The following is a 26643-nucleotide window of genomic DNA, read 5'->3' as shown; positions in this document are numbered from 1 at the left end:
TCAAAGCAAAGTACTAGATTGGATTACAAGAAAACAAACGGCTGGAGAAACTCAGTGGATCAGGCAGCATCTGTGGAGGGAAATGGACAGTTGACATTTCGGGTTGAGACCCTTCATCTGGACTGATTGAGGATCTTGAGCCAAAACGTTAAGTGTCCATTTCCCTCCACAGATGCTGCCTGACCTGCTGAGTTCCTCCATCATCTTGTTTTTTTGCTCCAGATTCCAGCATCTGCAGTCTCTTGCGTCTGCACTAGGTCGGATTACATCCATGAACTGAGGAACAGATAATCCTTCAGGTCAGATAATCCTTCATCAACACTGGAACATGAGCGGGTTTTAAGCAAGTACAGAGCTAGGGAACAGAGAGCAGGAATATAACAGAACGGAAATGACTGTGATAGGTTGAAGAATACAACTGATTGAAAGGCAAAAGTGATGATTGTGCAAATCCAAATGAAGAGAATGAGGTAGAAGAGTGAAGATGTTCAGGGAAGAAGTTTGAGGTTGGGTGAGAGCAGGTCAAGAATGGAAAGAAAAGATTGGTCCAGAGGAAGTGTGAATAGTTACAGAAAATCACAGAAAATTTGCCCTAGGAATGTAAAAGAGGCATATAGCTTAGGCTAACAGTGGATGTAAACTGCAGACCCTTACTCTTTGTGATTTTTATAAATGACCTGGATGAGGAAGTGGAGGGATGGGTTAGTAAGTTTGCGGATGACGCAAAGGTTGAATGTGTTGTGGATAGTGTAGAGGGCTGTCAGAGGTTACAGCGGGACATAGATAGGATGCAAAGTTGGGCTGAGAAGTGGCAGATGGAGTTCAACCCAGATAAGTGTGAAGTGGTTCATTTTGGTAGGTCAAATATGATGGCACAATATAGTATTAATGGTAGGACTCTTGGCAGTGTGGAGGATCAGAGGGATCTTGGGGTCCAAGTCCATAGGACGCTCAAAGCGGCTGTGCAGGTTGACTCTGTGGTTGAGAAGGCATATGGTGTATTGTCCTTCATCAATCGTGGAATTGAATTTAGGAGCCGGGAGGTATTGTTGCAGCTATATAGGACCCTGGTCAGACCCCACTTGGAGTACTGTGCTCAGTTCTGGTCGCCTCACTACAGGAAAGTTGTGGAAGCCATAGAGAGGGTGCAGAGGAGATTTACAAGGATGCTGCCTGGAATGCAGAGCATGCCTGATGAAAGCAGGTTGAGGGAACTCAGCCTTTTATCCTTGGAGCGACGGAGGATGAGGGGGGACCTGACAGAGGTATATAAGATGATGAGAGGCATTGATTGGGTGGATAGTCAGAGGCTTTTCCCCAGGGCTGAAATGGTGGCCACAAGAGAACATAGGTTTAAGGTGCTGGGGAGTAGGTATAGGGGAGATGTCAGGGGTAAGTTTTTTACCCAGAGAGTGGTGAGTGCTTGGAATGGGCTGCTGGTAACGATGGTGGAGGTGGATATGATAGGGTCTTTTAAGAGACTGTTGGATAGGTACATGGAGATGAGAAAAATAGAGGGCTATGGGTAAGCCTAGTAAATTCTAGGGTAGGGACATGTTCGGCACAGCTTTGTGGGCCGAAGGGCCTGAATTGTGCTGAAAGTTTTTCTATGTTTCTATGAATCTACAAAATCCTGGGGGAATTCTGAATTGTGAAGAGTGGAATTTCAGTTGAAATCAATGTGTGATGAGCTTGAGCCAGAAACATTTGCTCAGGAAAAAGGTATCCCCTTAGAAGCAAGTTTTGGTCAGCACCTTATCAAAGGCAAGAAGGGAAACAGAGCTCTGAGATGCTAAACATGCTGAATATTACTTATAGTTTTAAAGAGGAAATGAACAAGAAAAGTACTAACATAGATGAACAGAAAGATAAAATGCTACATCTCTCCTACTAATCAGGAGGAATGTTCTTATTTTCTTAATCTTAATATCACTTTGTTATAAAGTCTTTCAGATAAAGAGTGGTTTCTGCTTGTGCAAATGTATGGTGCTTAGTGATTTCCAGTTGTCTGTCACATAAACTGGAATTGGGCAGTTTTTTAAGATTAGTCACATGTACATCGAAACACACAGTGAAATGCTTCTTTTTGCGTTACTGAGAAGGTGCTGGGGGCAGCCCACAAGTGTCGCCACTCTTCCAGTGCCAACATAGCACGCCCATGACTCCTAACCCATACGTCTTTTGGAATGTGGGAGGAAACCGGAGCACCTGGAGGAAACCCACGCAGACACGGGGAGAACCTACAAACTCCTTACAGACAGCGGTTCTCCCTTGATTTTGGTGTTATCCAGTTTGGAGTTACTGAGAGTGGATGGTATTTTCAGTGCTTTGAACGATGACGTGCTTTGTGTAATGCTTTACAAACCATGCAATACTGTGACTGTGCCAGCCACTTAAAATGGCTACAGGTCAATTGGAGTGACTTGCTTGTGTCTGTAGTAATTGCATTTCACAAGAAAGGTATCCCCAGACTGTAATGCGAGAGGTCTGAATTTTATATGTTTCTCTGCATTTACTTTCATGCTGTTTCCCTTGGCTTTGTCTCGCTCATGTGAATGTTGTTCGATTATTTCCAGGGTATCTCAGGAAGCTATTTTCTGTATAGGTTTTGCAGAAGTGAGTGTGGCTGATGGCATTCCTGTTGCTGAATATGGTGACGGAAGAGATTCAGCAGATGCTAGAATCTGCAGCAACACACACAAGATGCTGGAGGAACTCAGCAGGTCAGGCAGCGCCGATGGAGGGAAATAAACAGTCGACGTTTCGGGTCGAGACCCTTCATCAGGACAAATTTGTTGACACTCTGTGGTTTCTTATAAAACAATCAAGTTCATGCTTCTATGACTTCTCTTTAGCATGAGCAGTACAGATGACTTTATTCAGTGTTCTTACAACTTTCCACTTTACATTGACCAACAGATAGTTGATTGCAAACTTCCTGAAGTCATCACTGTCCGCTCTGTCGTCACTGCAGAACTCCAAACAGTACAAAGATATGATCAAGCTTTTGCCATACGTGGGAGTTTGTGGATGTTTTGTGGACATCTGGGGTAGATGTCTGCAGCTCAAGGAACTTCAATTCCACGTTGAGGAGCTAGAGTTCTTGCTGCAGACAAGGCAGAAGATCAGAGAGGGATAAAGTTACCTGGATCCATTGCTCCAGGAGGCAGCCCCTTTAGATTAAATGGAGACACAAGACACTGCGGATGATGGAAATCTGGAGCAACACACAAAGGAGCTCGAGGAACTCAGCAGGTCAGGCAGCATCTGTTGGAGGGAAGCGGACAATTGACATTTTCAGTCCAGACCCTTCATCTGGACTGGCCACGGATCAGTGCTTGGGTCCCAGCAGCTCACAATATACCAATATTTGGATGAAGGAACTAAATGTAATATTTCAGAGTTTATCAATGACATGAAACTTTAAGTTGTGAGGAGAATGCAGAGAGACTTCACGCAGACTTGGACAAATTGAGTGGATAGCCAAATGCATTGGCAGGTGCAGTAATAACATGGATAAATAGGAAGTATTTCACTTCTTCAGTGGTGAAAACAAAAGGCACAGTAGAGACCTGGATGTCCACATTCAGCAGTCACTGAAAGCAATGTGCAAATGCAACAAGCAGTTAAGATGGTAAATGATATGTTGGCACTCACTGCAAGAGTCTTTGAGTACAGGAGCAAGGCTGTCTTGCTACAGTTATGCATGGGCCTTACCTGGAGCTTAGAGTGCAGCTTTGGTCTCTTTAACTTAGAAAGGATGTACTTGCCATAGAGGGAGTTCAGTGAAGGTTCACCAGACTGATCCCTGGGATGACAGGAATGTTGTATAAGGAGAGGTTATTTCAACCAGTTGTATATTCGTGGGAGTTTAGAAGAATGAGAGGTGATCTAACTGAAATATACAAAATTTTGATAGGGCTTGGTAGATTGGGAGGGTGCTTCCTCTGGCTTGGTGGAGACGGATCAGAGTCTCAGAATGAGGAACTGACCTGAGAAGAAATATCTTCACTCAGAGGGTGGTGAACCCATGGAACTCTACTATCGAGGGCTGTGGAGGTCACTGAATATATTTATGGATGTAGATAGATTCTAAGTACAGAGGGCATTAAGGAATATTGGGAGAATGGTATTGCGGTATTGAGGTAGAAGATCAGCCACGATTGTATTGATTGACAGAGCAGGCTCAAAGGCTGATTCATCATATTTTCTATGTTTCAATGACAGTGCTCCTTGCTCAATGTGTGAATTGCATCATTCCACAGAAGTTAATGCATTTACCAATATGAGAATTAACATTTGACTGGCTTTATTTTCCTGTGTGAAAGTAACATCAAAACCAACTGGGCTTGTGTCTACAATCAGTGGTGTAGTCTTTTCTGGATTGTAGTAAGCAGTAGTCCAGCTACCGGTTAGTTTGATCAATTAAACTGCAGACTTGAGAATTTCAGTGGATTGCCATTTCATTGATGCTCTGGTCGGATAGCACAAGAGAACCGTAACATACCTAAATCAGGAATGAAGAAATTGGATGAAGTGTTAAACCCATGCAAATATATTGTGATGGCATTTGCAACATTGGTAATAGCTTGGGCTTCTTTGGATCTGGCAAGACATTTTCATTGCCAAAGAGGTGACCTAAGAATTCAACACTACACAACATTAAACATTTGTCTTTGTTTAGAGTGAGGCTCTGATACAAACATGCTTCAAATTGCATTTGGGATTTATTTCCTGTTCTGCCACATACTTGTAGGTTGGCTTCACTGATGTTCAAAGGGCCTACAATTTCTTGGAGAACAGATTGTTTGAGGTTTTGAAACACTTCAGCAACTGAGATCAATTCAAAATTAAGCCTCTTGTACTGGAAAAGTCCAATGAATGGAGAGAAAGCAGTTGGGCAGAGCAGTCCTTCTGCAAATTCTGTCTGGTGATAGCCAGCATTAATTTCTAGTTTTGTGGAATTGTTGGAATCATCAGCTTTTGCAATAACTTCATCAGTTATTGATGCTACTTGACATTCACCTTTGATTGCTTGGACTGAGTGCTGCATATCCACACACACACACACACACACACACACACACACACACACACACACACACACACACACACACACACACACACACACACACACACAAACTTGTTTGTGACTTTTCAGCTTCCTTGCAACCCTCCTGGGTGAAACTCGCCACATTAACTGAAGTCCAACTCTTAAAATGATGTCAGGAGTAAGTGGGCTTTCAAATTCTTTACCAACGGAATAAAGAACCCTGCAATATGGCTGTACAACTGATTTCATGCTAACATCAACATACAACTTGCACTTGATGAGTTTCAGCTTTCCAATGTGAGATCCAAAGTATTTGTGAGCTCAGTATGGCTATCATTGCATATGTGATCTCTACAATGGGAAGATATGGTACCAAATCACCCAAGGTTACATTAGATGTTGTATGATGCTGTGGGATTTGAATATTATTTCCAGTGAAAATATTCCCACAGCTGTCAAATGTCTGCAATGTTAAAATTATGTGTGTTGTATATATGTATATAATATATATAAATACACACACACACACACACATATATATCCTGGCATTTCCTTGGTGAAAGAGTAGGAAGCCAGTGAAGATAGTTGGAGGTTTGTTCATTCATCACATTGACAGACGTGCCTGTATCAATCACTTGATTAGTTTCAACACTCATGACGTGCTTTGATGAATTCTGAATTGCTAAATGGCAAACGTGATGTGGTTGAGTTTTCCACATGAGTTACGGCCTTTTCCTTTTGCAGGACATTCTCCTTTGTGACAGTAGCTGCATCACCATAACAACACTGATTTGAGTTCTGCTTACACAGCTAATGTTGGTAATTGTCTTCTGTAGACAGTATTGAGTGAAAGATTCTGCCCTGCTGAGTGAAAGATTCTTCTCCTTATAATGGGGGATCCCTAACAGGGCTTGAGACCACTGTCTCTATATAAAAAAAATCTTAATTCACTTGAAAGGATGGTTGTACACTCCGATATGTGTTCAGCACAGAAACAGGTCCTTTGGCTCACCATGTCCATGCTGGTCTTTTTGTCTATCTACACTAATCCCATTTCCCTGCATTAGGACCGTATCCGTCCGTGCTCCGTGCCTTGCTTATTTAAGTGTCCATCTAAATGACTCTTAAACATAGTGATTGTATCTGATTCCACCACCTCCTCTGGCAATATGTTCCAGATATCGACCTGAACATCTGGTGATGGGTCTTCCTAAAATTTGTATTCCCGGAACAAGTTAGTGCCTAAAGTAGACCAACACCCCATTCTTTAATCAGTTACAGTCATCTAAATTTAATGGAATCTGAAGGTGGTACAGTTAGCCCAGAGGCACCATCAAAAACAAATCTCAACAGTGTGCCCTTTTTAGAGGACGCACCCATATTATACAATGAAAATTAATCAATTTGTGCAAGTTTTATTTCCTGCATCAGTCATCATCTGGAAACATTCCCAATGCAGCACAGCCAAAGCAGAACTACTGACTCTAGTGGAGACCAAGGATGTAAAAGGCGTTCGCGTTTCGAAACTGTTGGTACGGCGGAGGCGTCTCGCTTTCCGTAGGGCGAGCGGCGCCGAGGGGTCGGTCCCAGTCGGGCTCTCTCTCTACGCCAGGCCGGGGCCGTGTCTGGGGCCTACTGCCGAACATGGCGATGGCGCAGCAGACGGCGCTGGCCGTGTGCCTCTTCATCTGCGCGTTTGTGGTGGTGCCGAGGATGTTGCTTGGGGCGGGCGGAGGGAAGGAGGCGGCGGCGCGGTTGTCGGCAGCGGGACACCGGCGCCCAGGTAGGCGGTGGCGGGGTGTCGGGGGACATCTGGCCCCGGGGGGGGGCGGTGGTACGAATAGGTGTGCAGGACCACCCCGGGGTGTGGAGAGGGGAGGGCAGGGTAGGGTGGGGTACAGAGGGTGGGATGGTGTTAGGGAGGGGAAGGGGGGAGAGGATGGGGTGGAGAGGGGAGGGTGGGGTACAGAGGGTGGGGTGGAGGGAGGGGAAGGTGAGGGTGGGGTACAGAGGGTGGTAGGGAGGGGAGGGTGGAGGGGTGTAGAGAGGGGAGGGTGGGGTACAGAGGGTGGGGTGGAGGGGAAGGGGAGGGTGGGGTACAGAGGGTGGGATGGTGTTAGGGAGGGGAAGGGGGGAGAGGATGGGGTGGAGAGGGGAGGGTGGGGTACAGAGGGTGGGGTGGAGGGAGGGGAAGGGGAGGGTGGGGTACAGAGGGTGGTAGGGAGGGGAGGGTGGAGGGGTGTAGAGAGGGGAGGGTGGGGTACAGAGGGTGGGGTGGAGGGGAAGGGGAGGGTGGGGTACAGAGGGTGGGATGGTGTTAGGGAGGGGAAGGGGGGAGAGGATGGGGTGGAGAGGGGAGGGTGGGGTACAGAGGGTGGGGTGGAGGGAGGAGAAGGGGAGGGTGGGGTACAGAGGGTGGTAGGGAGGGGAGGGTGGAGGGGTGTAGAGAGGGGAGGGTGGGGTACAGAGGGTGGGGTGGAGGGGAAGGGGAGGGTGGGGTACAGAGGGTGGGATGGTGTTAGGGAGGGGAAGGGGGGAGAGGATGGGGTGGAGAGGGGAGGGTGGGGTACAGAGGGTGGGGTGGAGGGAGGAGAAGGGGAGGGTGGGGTACAGAGGGTGGTAGGGAGGGGAGGGTGGAGGGGTGTAGAGAGGGGAGGGTGGGGTACAGAGGGTGGGGTGGAGGGAGGGGAAGGGGAGGGTGGGGTACAGAGGGTGGTAGGGAGGGGAGGGTGGAGGGGTGTAGAGAGGGGAGGGTGGGGTACAGAGGGTGGGGTGGAGTGAGGGGAAGGGGAGGGTGGGGTACAGAGGGTGGGATGGTGTTAGGGAGGGGAAGGGGGAGAGGATGGGGTGGAGAGGGGAGGGGAAGGGGAGGGTGGGGTACAGAGGGTGGGGTGTAGAGAGGGGAGGGTGGGGTACAGAGGGTGGGGTGGAGTGAGGGGAAGGGGAGGGTGGGGTACAGAGGGTGGGGTGGAGGGGAGGGTGGAGGGGTGTAGAGAGGGGAGGGTGGGGTACAAAGGGGAGAGTGGGTGGAGAGGAGAGGGGAGGGTTGGGTGGGGTATAGAGGGAGCGGAGGGTGGATGCTGGGTTGAGGGATAGACACCAGGTGAGACATTGGGCTGGGTACGGGCACTGGGATAGGTTTTGATGGGCAGGGTAGGGGCACCAGGATGGTAAAGTACATGCTTTTTGGGTGGAGAGAGTCTCAGAGGAATGTGCAGGCTCTGATTTAGGGGTGGGTCAGGTCAAATCTGCATTAAGAGATGGGCTAACTCCCCCGTTGTCTTCTGAAACAATCCTGTGGCATCCTCAAGGCCCACCTGAGAAAAATGATCATCCAAGGGACTTTTTTTTAAAAACTGGAAATGTTTCCACTGTATTGTAAACACATTCCCATGAGAAAGATTGTTGTTCTGGAGGAAGGTTTACAGTGGAGTTGCCCAGAGGTTGATACTAATACCACTGTTTTTCTTAATATATATCAATGATTTGGGTGTACATGGCACAGTTTCCAAATTTTCAGATGAAACAAAACTTGGAGGCATTATGAACTGTGAGTAGAACAGTAATTGACTTCAAGGGAGTAATGTACTGACATTGATTGGAAGTTGGTCATTGGACAGAAAGCAAAGAATGGAGGTGAATGGATTCTTCTCAGCTTAGCTGGCTGTGACGAGTGGGGTACCAGAGATAAGATTACTTTATTAGTCACATGTACATCGAAATACACAGTGAAATGCATCTTTTGCGTAGAGTGTTCTGGGGGCAGCCTGCAAGTGTCACCATACTTCCGGTGCCAATATAGCATGCCCCCAACTTCCTAATCTGTATGTCTTTTGGAATGTGGGAGGAAACGGGAGCACCTGGAGAAAACCCACACAGTTACAGGGAGAACGTACAAACTCCTTACAGGCAGTGGCCGGAATTGCACCTGGGTCGCTGGCGCTGTAATAGCGTCACACTAACTGCTACACTACCATGCCTGCTCAAACTACATTACCGCTACACTACCGTGCCTGCACAAACAGAGGGATTGTTACCCCAGCTATTCATGATCTATATCAAAAATTTGGCAGAAGGAATTAAATATCATATTTCCAAATGTACTAAACTAGATGGGATTGTGGTTATGGAAGAGGATGCAAAGAGGTTTCAAGGAGTTGTGGATGAACTGAGTGACTGAGAACATGATAGATGGAATATAATGTGGAAAAATGTGCAGTCATCCACTTAGATGAACATAATGGAAAAGCAGACTATTTGTAAGTGGTGAGAGATTGGGTAGTGTTGATGTTCGGAGGGACCCAGGTGTGCTTGTATACAAGTCACAAAGGCCAACAGGTGATTAGGAGGGTAAGTGGTATGTTGTGTTTGTTAGAAGTGTATTTGATTAGAGGAATAAGGAAGCCTTATTGCAATTGCTTAGGGCTTTGTGGAGACTGTATTTGTAGTATTGTATGCTGCTTTGGTCTCCTTGTCAAAGAAAGGGTGTACTTTCAATAGAGAATTGGTAGTGAAGGTTCACTAGACTGGGCGGGGATGGTGGACTTACTCTGAGGAAAGATTGAATATTCTGTGACTGTTCTTCAGAAGGATGAGAGGAGATCTCACCAAAATTTACAAAATTCTTTAAAAGGCTTGATGGGCTAGATGCAGGTTGAATGTTTCCTCTATCTAGAGAGACTAGGGCTGTGGTCACAGTTTATGAATAAGCAGTAAGGGCTGTTTAGGATTGAGATGAGAAGTTTCTTCACTTGGGTTGTGAACCTTTGGAATTCTGTACCTCCTAACAACGTTGGAAGCTAAGTCATTGTGTTCATTCAGATTTATAGGTTTCTTGACATTTAGGGGAATCGAGAGACATGAGGATGGTGCAGGAAAATGGTGCTTAGGTATAAAATCAGCTATGATTGATAATGAAGCAGGCTGGAATGGCCTTGTGTCCTCTTATTTTTCATGTTTATACTTGAAGTGGATAGAAAAAACGTAGTATCCTAGGGTTTATGGAGGTATATACAAGAGTAAGGAATTCATGGTAAACCTTTACAAAATGTTGCTTGGCCACTTTTGGAATTTTGTGTCTAGTACTGTTTAGAAAAGGTATAAAGACTTTATGGAGCATATGAAAGAAATTTACCAAAATGAGTCCAGGGATGAGGGATTTTAGTTAAATGGATCGGAAGGAGAAGATGGGTTTCTGAGAGGATCTGATGGTGTTTCTGAATTATGATAGGGAAAGACAGAGTAAAAGGGTTCCTAATTTTGGAGAGTTGGCACAGCTGGTATAGCTGTTGTCGCACAGCTCCCATGATATGGGTTCAATCTTAACTGCCAGTGCTGTCTCTCCTAGAACTGCATGGATTTCCTCCAGGTGCACATTCCAAAGAAGTGCAAGTTGGTAGGTTAATTGGACACTAGATTGCCCCTAGTATATATAGGTGAGTGACGGAATGTGGGAAGAATAAAATGAGATTAGTGTAATTGAGTGCTGTTTGGTTGGCATAGATTTGGTGGGGCCAAAGAGCCTGTTTCTGTGCTGAATGACTATGAAGCAAATGAAAGTGATTGGAACAGAAGCAAAAATGAAATGAGGACACAGTGATTAGGGTCTGGAATGTACTGCTATGGTAGTGGTGGAGCCAGCTTCAATTCTGGTCTTCAAAAGGGAGTTGTATAAATAATATGCAGGGAGTGGGGACTGACTGGATTGTTCTTGAATGTATTCGGAATGGACTCAGCAAGCTAAATAGCCTCCTGATCTGTATCCTTTCTGTGATTCTGAAGAATTGAGAATGTCTCATCTGAAAGATGGCACCACAGATGCAACTCTACCTTAGTAATGCACTACAGGTTTATATGTGCATATTTCTGCATTGTGGTCGAAACCCATGACCCTGTGACTCAGATGAGAGAGTGACCATTGAGATACACCTGATAGAATAGGTGTATGTTCTAATACCCTAAAGCATTAATAATACATTAGTAAGTAGTGTTCTCAACCTATGGCTTGTGTCATTGCATGCCTGTGTGAAGGAAATGTCTTTGTAAGTATTATCATTGGTTAATGTGGTTTATATTAAAAAAAAATGCAATTCTTCAGTTTGCTGATAGCTTCACTGAAATTGTGTACATGTTCTGAATCTGTGTAGGTGCTTTCTCACTACACCTGTTTTTATTTTTGTGGCCTCAATATTTTATCCTCTCTTCACCAACTTACTCCTTTTCTATACCAAAGGTGCATTTTATTCCTTTTTGTTTTTAGGCTTCATTTCCTGTGGCTAAAGTTCAAGTAAAGTGTTTGGTGAGTGAAGAGTTAATTTAAGCAAATCTTCCAATAAAGTTGTAGGGTTATTTTTGATGAGCTTTGGCGGTAATTCACCTAGCATTTACCAAACACACATACCATTAAAGGTCAACTGGGAGCTCTCATGATTACTGCAAGTTATGTGTAAATGAAATGTGTTTAAATCCAATAAGTGTTGGAATTGAGTAAATAGGAATATGAGGTTGTACTAGACTTGGCCTTCTTCTTTCTGAAGTTAAAGGCAATGGGTGAACTTCTGTCTTCCTACCCATTTATATCAAGTGTGTCCATCTAGAAGTGTTCCTGGGTTATCTCATAAATTTAGTCCTTTGTAACTTCTATAGGCTTCACTGTGGCTCGAGGCAACTCGTGCCAATAAATGCTATTAAGATACCAAGAATAATACACAAAAATACACACATCCTGAAGTTTGCCACTGATGTGTCTTCCCAGATGTGATATGATCCAAGTGATAACCTCTCTTATTTAGGATGAGGACCTCTGATTTGGGCATTGTATGGTTGCAAGTTTTACTTGGGCATTCACATAGATCCTTGAATTTCAGTGTTAATTAAATTTACGGTAGACCTACTTAACATGCGGATTTTCTCTGAAAAAGCTGTCCTCTTAATCACATTTTTCTACCCTGGCCCCAAACCTTTTAAAGTTTTCTCTTCAAAATATTTGACCACTTTCTTTTTCAATGTTAGTATGGATTTTGCTGTCCGCTCTGCTTTTGTATTCTCTGCTTGAACAACTCTCCGCATAAAATATATTGTTTCTTCATCACTCCTTCTCATTTTGCTAGTGATTGTAAATTTGCAACTTCTAGTTATCAACTCACTAGCCAATGGGAAAGGATCTTTTCTGAGTTTGCTCTGTCAAATGTCATGTAATTTGGAACACCTCTAATTTGAACACCTCTTTGTTTCAATGAAATCTCAGTTTTTGCTGATATTTACAATAAAGCATTAGAAGGCTACTTTTGATGTAGCAAGCCATTTTAAGAGAGGCGAACATTCTTCTTTTATTTGTGTTTTTAAATAGTTATTGCTTACATTGTATGGCTGAGTTTGCCTTGTGTTTGGTATCATTTCAATGTGTGGGGTGTTGGGTAATGGTGATTGGCTCTTTTGTTAAAAATCCCTTCATTTGATTGATATTTCAGGTTCTGGAAGAGGCCAGCCATTGTACACAACCCCCGAATCAAATCGTCCCAACGGACAACCTAATCTCAGGGTGCAGCACATGAAAAATCAAAAAGAAGTAAATGGTGACATGGCTCGAGGCAGAAGCAAAGGATTCATTTTCCAGTTGTTGCCGCTTTACGCAATAGGAATAGGTGTATATGCTGTTTACAAACTCATGCAAGTAAGTGCATTACTAGTACACAAGACTGCATACCTTTGACATCAAATTTGCCAAGACTTTGTTTTTTATTAATTCATGACACTACTGAGACGCCATTGCTGGCTGGGCCAGTATCTGTTGACTGTTGCTAAATGCCTTTGAACTGAGTGTCTTGCCTGGCCATTTCAGAAGGCATTTGACAATCAGCCTCCTTGTAGTGGGTCTGAAGCTCCATATAAGCCAGAATGGGTAGAAGGACATGAGTGAAACAAATTCTTATGACATTCTGCTGGCTTCATTGTCACCAAGACTGATAGCAATTTCTTAATGCAGAATTATTTAATTACATAAATTTAAATTTCATCAGCACATTTTTCTGCATTTTTCCTACATTGTTTAATATTCTTCACCTAACAGAATTTGACGGCTCTCAGAGTTGCTCTCGTGGTATTTCACTTTCTTGAGCAACTGCATTCTGTGTGCTTGTGGAGGATTGACACAGCAGAGGCAGGGCTGGTGGGGTTTGCTAGACCACTTTCAGAAGGCCATGACCCACCATGTTACTGTGTGACTGGTAACATCTACGGACTAGTTGACTAAAGCCTGCAGTTTCCCTTTCTTAAAGGACATTTGTGAACTTGTGTTTTGAAAACAGACTACTTTTTAGTAATTTTACCATAACTAACTTTTTGTTCCAATTTTGTTTTCAGTGCCTGAGTTCAATTTCCCTTACAGACAAAGTGAAATGTGATCTTGCATTCTCTGGTTTAATAGTCTAGACTTCTGAACATAGCTGACACAGTCACTTAACCACTGCACAAACCTACTGTGGTGTAAAAATGCATACTGTGTCAATCAGAGATTGCCCTCTTTCTGTAGAAATGTTGATCCTGAAAAGGTTTAAATTTTTGAAGTAGTGCAGAAAGGAATCAAAAATAAACAGTTTAAGCATTTTTACCTCTTAGTACAATTTCAAAGCCATATTTTCCTTTGAATATTTCTCATCGGTACAATTTAATTCCCTGTACCAGGCATTGAAAACACTTTAAAATAAAGCAATCCACAGTGTCAAAAGAAGGAATACCTCACTTTTTATAGTATTTTGCACATTCGTGGAATTTTGTGTGATAATTATTTATTGAAGTATGGTCACATCTCGGTAAGCAGGATATTGGAATCAGTAATGAGGTGAATGATCACTTAATCACTTCCTGACGATATCACTCGAGAAATAGAGATTGACCTAGGCACCAGGGGGATTCCTCTTCAAAACATGCATTGGGTCTTTTGAGTCTATGTGTGTGAGCCTTTGCTCGAGATCTCATTTAAGAGTGTTGCATTGAGCTATCAGCTGGGCTGTATGCTTTTGTCCTTGATAATCTACACATATGAACCAATGAACACTGCTTTGTTATTCCTTTTCTCTTGCACTATTTATTTATTTTGTAATTTATTGTAGATTTTATGTCTTTGCACTATACTGCCGCAAAACAACAAATTTCACGACATACAAGTCAGTGATAATAAATCTGATTCTGATTTTACAGATATTGGAATTTAGAATTTACTGTTTATGAAAATCTACAATCCATTGCTTTGTTTCTTTAAAGATTTTTTTAGAACTACTATCTACTACTGTTTAATTTCTTTTCCTACACGTTCAGGTAAAGTTCAAAGAAAATGAAAAATCAAGCAGTGAAAAAAAGAAACAGGTTGAAGATAAAAAGAAAAACACAGGTACTTGTTGATAAATTACTAATGCTGGTAATTCCATAGTGTGCAGAAGATAAACATCCCATATGCTAACCAAGGTGTGAATTTTAGAAAGGTTGTGATAAATAACCGCAGATACACAATTCTCCAAATCACACATCGTCCTGACTTGGATATGCTTCACATTTTCATCATTGTCCTGGAACTTCCTACCTAACACCACTGTGGAAGCAGTGGTGTGTGCTGGAATTTAAATGATTGCTTTTGAAGGGGTGCATTAAATATATGAATTATACATCTGGAAACATTTTTATGACATGATTATTGCAAAGGGGGTGGAGGTGGTCCTGAGCCTCTGCTGGATTCCCCTGCCTCACAAGCACGTGCCTGTTTGGGAGTACCTTCACAATCGGCACTGCAGTATCTCAAGTCAGAAGCCTCTTACCACCTGCTAGAGGGTAATTGGGATGCATGATACAAGCTATCCTTTCTAGTGAACATGTATCCCAAGAATGAAGACTTTTGGGGAAGAGGACTGGAAATATTTTAATACTGCTCTAAAGCAAAATATACAATTCTTCGGGGAAGAGCATCGACGCTTGATTCAACTTGAAATGAGAGTGCTTCCAACAGTGCTAAGAGTGATGCTTATAAAATTAGTACTTGGACTCAGAGCAATCTAAGTAATTAGGAACTTTTTTGCACTAGAAAATCAGCTCTCTGAGCTAGAGATGCGTTTGGCACAGACTGAGAGAATGCTGGACTCGTTAGTAAAAGAGTTGGATCCACTCACCAGCTGGTAAGTGATTGTACTATGTCTTTTTTTTTGTTTCTTGCACTGTGTTATTTTGATCTTGTTAATTTGATCTTGGTTTGATCCTCTGGCTAACCAGTGCAATTGCTCCTTTGGCTGCTTAGTGACCCTGCTGAGGTTGACTGTTCCATTACTCATTTGTCTGTCGGTCACCTCTTTGAGGGAACAGTGAAGTAGATACCTGTTTCCATTCCCACCTCCTTGATCTCCTTCAGTACCCTCTCCCTTCTGCTATAAAATCACCATTATTGTGTCCTAGCTCCATTCCTACGCTGGGCAACAAATCTGATGTACGGTCAGTTGTTGGCTGCCTAGTTCCAACTCTGCCCTGACTCCTGCCTCTGCAGCGTTCTCCTCATTGGCTCCCTTGTGCTTCATCGAGAAATTCAAGCTTATTCTAAACTGCAATCTGCAACCCTCGTTCTCCATTGGATTGAACTCCTCTGAAATGCTGGAGCTTGCTAAATTCCATTGACTTCCTCCCTCAACATTTACTTGAAACTCATTTGTCTGTGTATCCAAATCTGTCTATCCTTTTGATCTGTATTTCAGCTTGGGGTGCTGTATCTGAATCACTATGCTTTACCCCAACAATCTGTTTAATTTGAGGCAGGGGTCCCAACCACTGAAGTTTTGCTGTTTGGAATTCTCTTGCTTCACTTGTTCTCATGACTGAAGGGGTTGTTTGGCAGTGATAATGGGTAAAAATGCCATTTAAAAATGAACTTGCACCTGGATGCCCTGGCCCTGATAATCCTTTGACATTGCCTTTGACCTCCTTTTCCAACTTCCCTAATTTCTGCTTGGTTTACACATTCCGCACTGCAATCCCACCCACAAAGTGCCTCACTGTTATTGGTAATAAAGGTGTTGATTTCGTCCCATCCTTGAAGTCTATGTTCGATGTCGGAATTTTTCGGTAATTGGTGAGTAAGGGTGTGTGTTGTTCGTGAGGTTCATTACCCCTTCTTCTGGGAGAAACATTAAGTTTAGAACAAAATGGGGCTCTGGTGATTTAGAACATGAAACATTACAGCACAGTTCAGGCCTTTCAGCCCACGATGTTGTGCTGACATTTTATCCTGCTCTATCTAACCCTTCCCTCCCACATAGCCTCCATTTCTCAATCATTCATGTGGCTATCTAAGAGTCTCTTAAATGTCCCTAATGTATCAGCCCCCACAACCTCTGCTGGCAGTGCGTTCCACGCACCCACCACTCTCTGTGTAAAAAAAAACACTTATCTCTGACATCCCCCTTATCTTCCAATCGCCTTAAAATTATGTCCCCTCGTGTTAGCCATTGTCGCCCTGGGAAAAAGTCCCTGACTGTCCACTCGATCTATACCTCTTATCATCTTGTACACCTCTATCAAGTCACCTCTCATCCTCCAAAGAGAAAAGCCATAGCTCGCTCAACCTCTCCTCATAAGACATGCTCTCCAATCCAGGCAGCATCCTGGTAAATCTCCTCTGCACCCTCTCTAAAGCTTCCACGTCCTTCCTATAATGAGGCGACCAGAACTGAACACAATACTCCAAGTGTGGTCTAACCGGAGTTCTGTAGAGCTGCAACATCACCTCGTGGCTCTTGAACTCAGTAAAGTTGATTTTTTTTGCATTGTGCCTTTAATTACTGGAAACAGTTGAGGATCAGAAAAGACTCTGCAATCCGTCTAGCAGATTCGTCATGTTGTGATTAGATAGGAACATCAGAGAATTAAAATATTTTAGACTACCTAACTTGAATTGCTTTTAATCTGTAATCCTGTGTGTGAAAATGCTTTGTAAGCTCTTACCATCTGCCATCAACAGCCATATTTCATGTGCAGTCAGGATCACAGGTCTGATCTGGTCATTAATCCCTCATGCCTGTACCCGATTCAATAAGACCATGGCTGACCTGTGAACTGACCTGGATATGACTGGATAAAACTGATCTTTTCCTATATTTCTTAAATAATATTAGATATGAGATTAATCAATTTAAAACTGGCTTGCATCAATTGTCCTTTGTGGAAGAGTTCCAAAATTTCTACTACCCTTTTTATGCAAGTTTTCTAATATCACTCACCAGTCAGTAGAAATTGTTTCTCTCTATCCACACATCAGTTTCTGTTTTAATATTTTACTCACACCTTGGTGATCAAAGTTACAAGGAATACAAGACAAGTTTTTGAGTTCTCATTTTTAATCCCTGGCGTCCAGGTATCAGTTTTATACAAAAGTGTTGTGCTCCTTCCAAGGCTACAAGCACACTTCCAAAAGTGTGGACTAGCAATAGTGAGGCTCTTGAGTCGATGATTGATGCATGCATAGATAATGTCAGGAATTATAAATTAACATCAAATCACTTACAGGAAACAAAGCACGGTAGTGTAGCGGTTAGTGTAATGCTTTACAGCACCAGCGACCCGGGTTCAATTCTGGCCACTGTCTGTGAGGAGCTTGTACGTTCTCCCTGTGCCTGCATGGGTTTCCTCCGTTTGCTCCGGTTTCCTCCCACGTTCCAAAGATGTATGGGTTAGGAAGTTGTGGGCATGCTATGTCGGTGACGAAAGCGTGGCGACACTTGCGGGCTGCCCCCAGGACACTAATCAAAAGATGTATTTCACTGTGTGTTTCGATGTACATATGACTAATAATGATCTTATCTAAGTAAAGATTGGAAAAATAATGTTAAGAGGAAAATAACAATTGGACAGAAATCTCCAATAATAAGTATTGAAAGAATGCAACTCCATACTTGTAAATGAAAAGCACTATGCTGAAGGAACTCTGCAGGCCAGGCAGCATCCATGGAGAAAAGCAGGCGGTCAACGTTTCGGGTCAGGACCCTTCTTCAGGACTGCATCTATCACTGCTCTGCTTTCCCCTCCTATATATTAGGCTTCCCCTTTTCCTATCTTCAGTCCTGAAGAAGGGTCCTGACCTGAAACGTTGACCGCCTGCTTTCCTCCACGGATGCTGCCTGGCCTGCTGAGTTCCTCCAGCATCGTATGTTTTTCATCTAGATTCCAGCATCTGCAGTCCTTTGTTTCTCCATACTTGTAAAATTGAATATGGAGGGCAAGATGGGTTGTCTGGCAGTGACTGAGTGATGCCATTTGAAAATGTATTTACTTGTGAATGTGCCAGCCCTTGTTTTTGTTTTTATTCCTGCCAAGTTTAGCACAGTCCAATATGTCCAGGGAATAAATTTTACTTTAAGTGTAACAGCTTGGTTTTATTGCTTTGCATTCACTACAGTGTCAATGCTGTTGCTTCTGGGCAGAAGAATGAAATCGTGACACAGCTTCAGGAAATAAGAAAATTGATAAAAGAGAGGCAGGCACCTGATATTGATGGTAAAGTTATTGATGTATATATAGTAAAGTTTTGGAATAATAAATCATTTCAACTATGCTGCTGGTAGCACAACTGTGGTAGTGTTTGCAGCTCTTCCTCTGAGTAACTCCTTAAACCCCAACTTTTTGACCAAGCTTGTTGTCGCCTTCCCATTACTTTGTCACAATGCTCAGTGTGAAATTTAATCTGACTATTCTCATGTAAAACTCCTTGGGAAATCTTAACAATCTTAAAGCTGCTATGTAAATGTAATTTGTTGTTATTGGAGCATGATAGTAATCAGATTTTTTTTTACCTTTTTGAAAGTGTGAAAAATAGGAAATTTGGTAAAGAAACTATTTTAAGAAGTAATACGTTTTGTCTTGTGATGTAGTGGTAGTTTTGTAAATTTTATATAAGTAATAATTTTCTGTTTAGAATTGTAATCTAAACATTTTCTTTCCATATTAGAGGAGCTGCTTTCTATCTCTAAGAATTTCAAAGGGTATATCCAGGATGCCGAGGAAAAGACACAGCTGACTGAAGATCAGACCTTCCCGGAGAGCAGGGAAGATTCATCAGAGGATATTGATTCGATAAATAGCAAAGTGTTTACAGCATCATTTCTCGATGAGACTGAGTCTGTGGACAACACCTCAATAGAGGATTCTGAGGGGGACTTTGAAGCGCTGGAGGATTTGCCAGAAGCTCATGGGATCATGGAGTTGAGAAAACGTAACAAAATGAATGAGTTTGTGAAATGAGCATGTCTTGTCCATCTTATTGATTCATTTTGGTTATTATTGTTTAGTTTTGCATGTGATTGATGTATTACTACTTAAAACACTCAGGTAGCACCAAAACTTTATTATCTCTGCAATATATACAGAACTATAGAAAGTATCTTTCGTAGCTAGAATCATTATTTCGTTGTTCGAGGGTACTGATGTTTATATATATATATATGTATGTATATAAAATTCACTAATGAAAATATGTAGTATTTCATTATTTAGTCAATCCAAGTTCTTCTTTGTAAATGGAGCATCCATTTAATTACTATATACATAATTTTATCATTCGTTTATCAATTGTAGGTTAGAACCCAGAAATGGGACTCAATAGGCAAAGTGAGCTGGTCAGATCTAGAAGTCCTGAATTAGGAGCCATAGATACAAGACCATCGGTGGTAGGTTTAGAGGGAAGTTGGCAACAAGAAAAAAAATTACCTAAGGCACAGAGAGTCTGGAACTCATTACCGGAAAACATAGTGAAGGCAAAAATCCTCGTCAAATTTAAAAGTGCCTTAAAGAATGAAAGAACACAAGAAATTAGGAGCAGGAGTAGGCCACTCGGCTCTTCAAGCCTGCCCCACCAATCAATATGATCGTGGCTGCTCTCCACTCTCCAACTCCTAATACCCTCAATTCCTTGATCTTTTAAATATTTATATCCGCTTTTAATATTTGAAATGTTCTGGCCTCCACCACCGTCAGGGGCAGAGATTCACCACCCTCTGCGAACATCAGTTTTAAATGACCAGCCCCTTATTTTGTAGTTATGCCCCCATTTTCAGGACTCTCCCACATGTGGAAATGTCTCAATGTCTACCCTGTCAAGTCCCCTTAGGTTCTTGTATGTCTCATTCTTCTAAACTCCAAGGAATACAAACCCAAACTGTCCAGCCTGTCTTGAGAGGACACCCTCTCATCCAAGGAGTTACCCTGGTGAAGCTCCTTTGGTCTGCCTCCAATGGCACTATATCCTTTTTTTAGGTAAGTGGACCAAAGCTGTGTGCAATATTCTGGGGTGGCCTCGCCAAGAAGAGGACTTAAAGCACTGTAATCTCCAGGACTCCTGACTGAGTGTCTTGCAGTGGGATTAGGCTGTAAAGCTTTGTCTTGGCAGGCATAGTGTGACCACATTCTGCTCCATAAATGCTTTTACAGTGATGAGTGTTTGATGCAATACTTATTAAAGTATTTAAAGACTCAATGTATTATTTGAATAATTTATATCAAGTTACTATTCACTGAAACATACAGAGTCTCAAATGTATTTATTGCAGTAGTGATCTCATAGTCTCAGAACTCAGTCCCAGTCGGGCTACCTGCGAGCACGGCCCTGACCTGTCTCCTGGAACTGACCCTGTATTCCCTCTGAATCCCAGACCCATATTCAAATCTTTGCACAGTCAAGTGATTATGAATGCAGGTGAAACTATTACAGATGTATGCTTTTTGCTCCTCAGAAATAGCCAGAATATAGTGTAGGTGCTGTTTCTTTCTTCTTTCCCTTTGAATAGTTCACGGTATGTGAGGGGAGTATACCAGTGGCATTTGTACAGAAAATATGGTTCTTAGTGTCTCCTTCCTCATCATTCCCGCTTCCATCCACCTGATTCCCATCCGATCCCTTTCACTATCCCAATAACCTGTTGTCGTCTAATTACACCCATGCTCTATTTCTTTGAACTACCCCGTTAACCCCTGTGACCACCCTCTGTGCAAATGGAGTTTTATCAACCTCTCTGTCTCTTAAATTAGATTGACTACAATTTACCATGGGACAGGGAACTAGGATCTCTTGAAGAATGAAAAACGCTATGATGCTGGAGGAAATCAGCAGGCCAGGATCTCTTAACCAGACAACTTTATTCAGGTCACTTATTACATCTTGTACAATTATTACGACTATTCTTACAACTATTACAAATCACCTAAGGTATTTTACTTTCAAATCATCTTAAACTATACTCCTCGCAGAGCCCCAAGTTAGCAAAATATTGCTCTCTACCAACCTTTCTCAGATAATCAATCGGCTAAATCTACTTTCTCGAGTTCAGCTTCCTAGGTTGATGGTGACTCTCCAACTGCAGTGCCAATGTTCATATTTCCTGTTCTTTATCCTAATTGTCACTGTTTATGGGTACGTGATCAGCTGCATAATCATTTCCTATCTGGCCACCTTGGCTGTGCTCTCCTGGTGCAATGGTTCTTTGTTGTTATCTTGTCACACAGGCTGAGGCCGCTGGCTCTGATGTGAACAGTTTTGCAATGGACAGAATTATGGGGCCGAGTTTATCCAAGTACTGTTTCCTCCTGTGTTGTGAATTATCCTTCATCAGTTGGGTGTTACCATTTCCTGATAGAACACAGAACAAAACAATCCAAAGTTTTTGCTTTGTATTTTTTCACACCTATATTTTTTCCAGTTCATCTATTTGTAGTCAGGAGGATAATTATGGAGCAGTTAGCAACGGAGATTTCTTTGTGTTTAGGATGAGATATCTTTATTAGTCACATGTACATCGAAACACACAGTGAAATGCATCTTTTGCTTAGAGTGTTCTGGGGGCAGCCCGCAAGTGTCGCCGCTCTTCCGATGCCAACATAGCACGTCCACAATTTCCTAATCTGTATGACTTCGGAATGTGGGAGGAAGCCGGAGCCCCCAAAAGAAACCCACGCAGACACAGGGACAACGTACAAACTCCTCACAGACAGCGACAGGAATTGAACCCGGGTCGCTGGCGCTGTAATAGCGTCGCGCTAACCACTACACTACTATGCCTGCCCTATGGCAGGCTATGCAAAGCAGCAGAAGAAGAATACCACTGCTACATGGATATAACTACCTAATATCTTAACATAGGCAGTTCTCATAAATTGGATATAGGAAGTTAGATACGCATATAGATGTTAAAATTTTTAATGTTCATAAATTTACATATTTCTGTGATCAGGAAAAAGTATTGTTTTAGTAAGTTAGCAATTGGGTATATATGAAAGGCACAACTTTAATATTTTGCGAGGTAGTATTTGGGATGCCTTCAGCTATTTTTTATATTCAGTTTGGAATCTTGTTCATTTTTCTGTGGCCTTCCCATTCATTTTTATTTGCTGCTATAAAGGAAGTCACACGTTTAGCACATAATTTAAATATATTAATCATTGCAAAAAAAAACCTCAATGCTCTTTCAATTAGTTCAAAGTTTGAACCTGTCAAAATGTACTATATATTAAAAAGAAATTGCTAGGGCTTAAAATCATCATCGATAGGAGTGAAGTTACACAGCAAGTTACCAGAAAAGAGAGTCGACAAATTAAAAACGTTGCCCTTCCTACAGATGCTGCCTGATCTTCTGAGTGTTTCCAGTATCTTCTGTTTTTATTTCAGATTTCTAGCATCTGCAGTTTTTTTGAATTTCATTATTAATCAAAGTTTGACATCACATTAGGAGGTTGTAGAATGGGTGTTCTAAAGCTATCAAAGGGGCAGATTTTAAGGTGTATCTCAAAGGAGGAGAGAGACAAGCTTAGAGAACAATGAAAACAACACAAGATTTTAAAACTGGAAAATTGCCAGTAATTATGGGGATGGAAAACTCATTTATAGACAATTTGTGTCTGATTGTTGCTTTGCATTTCATAGAATTGCATAGAACTAATAGCAGAAACAAATAGACTGGGTGGTAAACAGGTGATGTAATTCATAGTTACATTATAACCATATTCACCTTTTACCAAGTCTTTTTATGCTCTGTTCTGACCTTTGCAAACAACTGTGCTTTTCAAGCAGATGACTGCTACAGCTTATTTCCATGGCAACCCTGGCCTCATCCAATCAGAGATATTCCCATTGTCCCATCCATCTCTTACCCTTTCTACACATTGAAATTAACTTTGTATTCTCTCTTTTGCAGTTCTGATGGAAGTTCTTGTATCCAAAGCTTTAACTCTTTCTTTCCACAGACGTTGCCTGGCCTGCTGAATGTTTCCAGTACTTTGTTATTTTAGGTGTGCAGTTCATTTTCTCCACATTATAACAACACTCAGCATAACTAAATTTTACTTTTCCAAATGGATTTATTCTGGTTCCCCCCAAAAAAGATAATTAACTATAGCGTGACCTGGAATGCACTGCTTAAAAAGATGCTGGGAGCAAAAGCAACGATAACGTTCTAAAGAAATTGGATAAATTGCAGAGTATGGTGAAAGAGCAAGATTGTGGATAGATTGAATGAACTATTGGATTGGTTTATTATTGTCGCTTGTACTGAGGTGCAGTGAAAAACTTGTCTTGCATACCGTTCATACAGATCAATTCATTACACAGTGCATTGAGGTAGTACAAGGTAAAACAGAATAAAGTGCAACAGCTACAGAGAAAGTGCAGTGCAGGTAGGCAATAAGGTGCAAGGTCATAACAAGGTAGATTGTGAAGTCAAGAGTCCATCTTATCGTACTAGGGGACAATTCAATAGTCTCATAACAGTGGGATAGAAGCTGTCCTTGAGCCTGGTTGTATGTGCTTTCAGGCTTTTGTATCTTCTGCCTGATGGGAGGGGGAGAAAAGAGAATGTCTGGGGTTGGTACGGTCCTTGATTATGCTGGCTGCTTTACCGAGGCAGTGAGAAGTATAGACAAGAGTCCATGGAGGGGGAGTCTGGTTTCTGTGATGTGCTGAGCTGTGTCCACAATACTCTGCAGTTTCTTGCAGTCATGGGCAGAGCAGTTACCATACCAAGCCATGATGCATCCAGATAGGATGCTTTCTATGGTGCATCGATAAAAAATTGGTAAGGATCAATGGGGACATGCTAAACTTTTTTGTTGCGTACTTTGAATACTGAAGAAAGACTAGATACGATATAATGTAGCAAATCCTGTGGTCGATCGCAGAAATTCAGCCGGATGCTCCTTTGGAATACTGAGGGATTGCCACACTGTTGGAGACATGGATTGTCAGATGAGATGTTAATCAATTCACTGACAGATTGCTTTGACGAGTAGGGGTGATATTCCTGGCGCCTTGGCCATTATTTTTCACTCATTACCAAAAGGGATAATCTATTTTTTTAATCACAGTAGTATTCATGGGAGCGTGATGTTTGCAAATTGGCTGTTGCCTTTCTTGCAGTCGCGATTATGCTGCAAAGGGACTTTTTCAGCTTGAAAGGCGATAAAATATACTAAGAAAATACAACTTTCTGTGCACAAAGGATTCCAGAGTGACAACATTTCATGACACATGGTGGGATGCAAGACTGGTCCCTCGCAAAGCAATGCACAGGGAGCGAGGGACTTGAGTGACAGGTTGAACAGCAATCCTCCAGGACCACGACTGCGCATGGGCATGAGGGTCCCGGAAGTCCCGGGGCGACAGGCTGACGCGAGGGGTGGTCGTCACGGCAACGCGCAGAGATTGACGTGGGGCAGTCGCCAGGTGAGCGGGAGGCGGCCGGCGCGTCGGTGGACAACCTGTGCGGCCAGGCCAGGTGAGCACAGGCCAGGTGAGCACAGCCGAGGCGCCTATCCTCCCCTGTGCACTCCCAACGCTCTGTGATGTGTGACTTGTAATCAGTTCTGCTAACTTTGAAGGGGGGGGGGTTTACTTTTACAGAATTGACTATTTTAAATGGATCTGGAAGTAAAAGGCGTCGGCACAACATCAAGGAATGCAGCCCGGCAGAAATCTGCACAGGTAACACTCAGAAGAAAATTGGGGGGGGGGGGGGTAATACTTAAACATTTACGGTTATGAGAAAAGAGACCAGGTGAGGAAGTTTGGTGGTACCTTCTGGCCAGCTAGAGGCACCCTGAAATAGCTTCTCATTCCAGATGACAGGTCCCTAACAAAGAAGAATTTGGGGCACCAACAGAGTCCACAGCCCTTAAAGCCTGTTTTGCTGCCCATCAGTCCATGCCTGATCTTCCACCTCAGTTCCATTCTCCTGCGTTATCCCCGCATCCCTCGATTTCCCTTTATTGTCCAGAAATCTATTGATCTCTGTTTGAATGAACTCAGAGGCAAGAGTTACATCCTGAGGGAAGCACTGAAGGTCAGTGCAGGCACTGCCAAGGCTCTGTGGGGAGAATCACAGCCTAGGGCTTTGTGGTCACTGGACACTAAGTGGCTCATCTTTGTGTGACAGCCTCTTGAATGCTGTCACACAAAGATGAGCCACTTAGTGTCCAGTGTTTAAGGAGGAAACATAAGTGGCATTGAAGCACTGTAAGAGAATGTATTGAACTGTTGGTACATTAATCAGATAAAGACGTCCCATTTGGATTTACTGAATACATTATGAATAAAGTATTTTTGGAAAGAAATCAAAGTCATAATTTATTGAACTATTGAGCTGCCAGAGAAAATGGTTGCAGCAGGTACAATTACAACATTTCAAAAGATATTTGGATAGGTACATGGATAGGAAAAGTTTAGAGGGATAAAGGGCAAACAAGAGCAAATGGGACTAGCTTAGATGGGCATCTTGGTCGGCATGGACCAGTTGGGCCGAAGGGCCCGTTTGCATGCTGTATGACTCTATAAGCATCTTTTCTATCATCTTGCTAACTTTTTTTCTCTTTATTACTTTGGTAATACCAGGGCCTTACTAAACGTTATCAATTTCTTGTGCTGGTTGACTTTGCTGGCTACCAGCTTATATAATTTTTACAATTTAATTTATATTTAATAATTTTTTCACCTTTGCCATTATCATTTAGGAATAATTGGCTTTGTAAATATTTTTTGCTAAACAGGGTTGGAGGATATGTCCCAGCGTTGCTTATGGCCCACGTCCTGATGAGTAAGTATCTGTTGTTAAATTTAATAATGAGTTCATCTTTTCGGCTTTGCTTTTCTTTGATGTGAGATTTACTATTGGAGGCCATGGGTTTTTTGGGGAAGGTAGAATTATGAAAGGGGTTTGATGAGAGGACCAGTGTGGAAATCGGGTGATGTTTGGTTGTAAGACTTGAATTATTCGTTGAGTAGAGCCTGGGGGAGAAGCAATGTTGACCAAAAGCCTGAGGCACATGTGAGAGGGGTCAAAGAAGAGGTGACCAAGGAATGAACAGTAAAATTTGCGAGGCCAAGAGCTTGTCTTTCAGGGTAGCCATGGTACTTTGAAGTGAGATTAAAATGTAGCTATTGTATAAAAAGATAAAAAGATTCACTCTTGCTGCCACAGGATTTCTCAGCCTCATTCACCTAAAGTCAGACAGCAATATTAGATAAGATAGATAAGATAAGATATCTTTATTAGTCACATGTACATTGAAACGCACAGTGAAATGCA

The 26643-nt window shown here is 42.5% G+C and overlaps 2 protein-coding genes across 6 annotated transcripts in view; both read left to right on the top strand.

The window, feature by feature from the left end:
- Positions 1-6609: 6609 nt before the first annotated feature.
- Positions 6610-20552, top strand: ccdc107 (coiled-coil domain containing 107). The gene is made up of 6 exons (XM_052029787.1): positions 6610-6836; positions 12523-12725; positions 14369-14441; positions 15126-15216; positions 18480-18577; positions 19029-20552. Exons 1-6 carry the CDS (start codon positions 6698-6700, stop codon positions 19319-19321), a joined length of 897 nt encoding a protein of 298 aa, XP_051885747.1. The 5' UTR covers positions 6610-6697; the 3' UTR covers positions 19322-20552.
- A 4166-nt stretch (positions 20553-24718) lies between these two features.
- The window catches only part of caps2 (calcyphosine 2), a 37839-nt gene continuing 35914 nt past the window's right edge, over positions 24719-26643 (top strand). For 3 of the 5 annotated variants that reach the window (XM_052029778.1, XM_052029779.1, XM_052029776.1), the window contains exons 1-3: positions 24719-24837; positions 24963-25043; positions 26105-26151. In XM_052029778.1, the coding sequence (XP_051885738.1) occupies positions 24978-25043; positions 26105-26151 (113 nt within the window). In that variant the 5' untranslated portion in view covers positions 24719-24837; positions 24963-24977. Of the gene's footprint in view, positions 24853-24962; positions 25044-26104; positions 26152-26643 lie in introns of all 5 variants that reach the window. The other 2 variants (XM_052029777.1, XM_052029780.1) reach the window with 2 other exon arrangements.

The sequence above is a fragment of the Pristis pectinata genome, chromosome 15 (genome assembly GCF_009764475.1).
Source record: "Pristis pectinata isolate sPriPec2 chromosome 15, sPriPec2.1.pri, whole genome shotgun sequence".
In the NCBI taxonomy this organism is placed as follows: domain Eukaryota; kingdom Metazoa; phylum Chordata; class Chondrichthyes; order Rhinopristiformes; family Pristidae; genus Pristis; species Pristis pectinata.
This window is presented reverse-complemented; position numbering and strand designations above follow the sequence as displayed.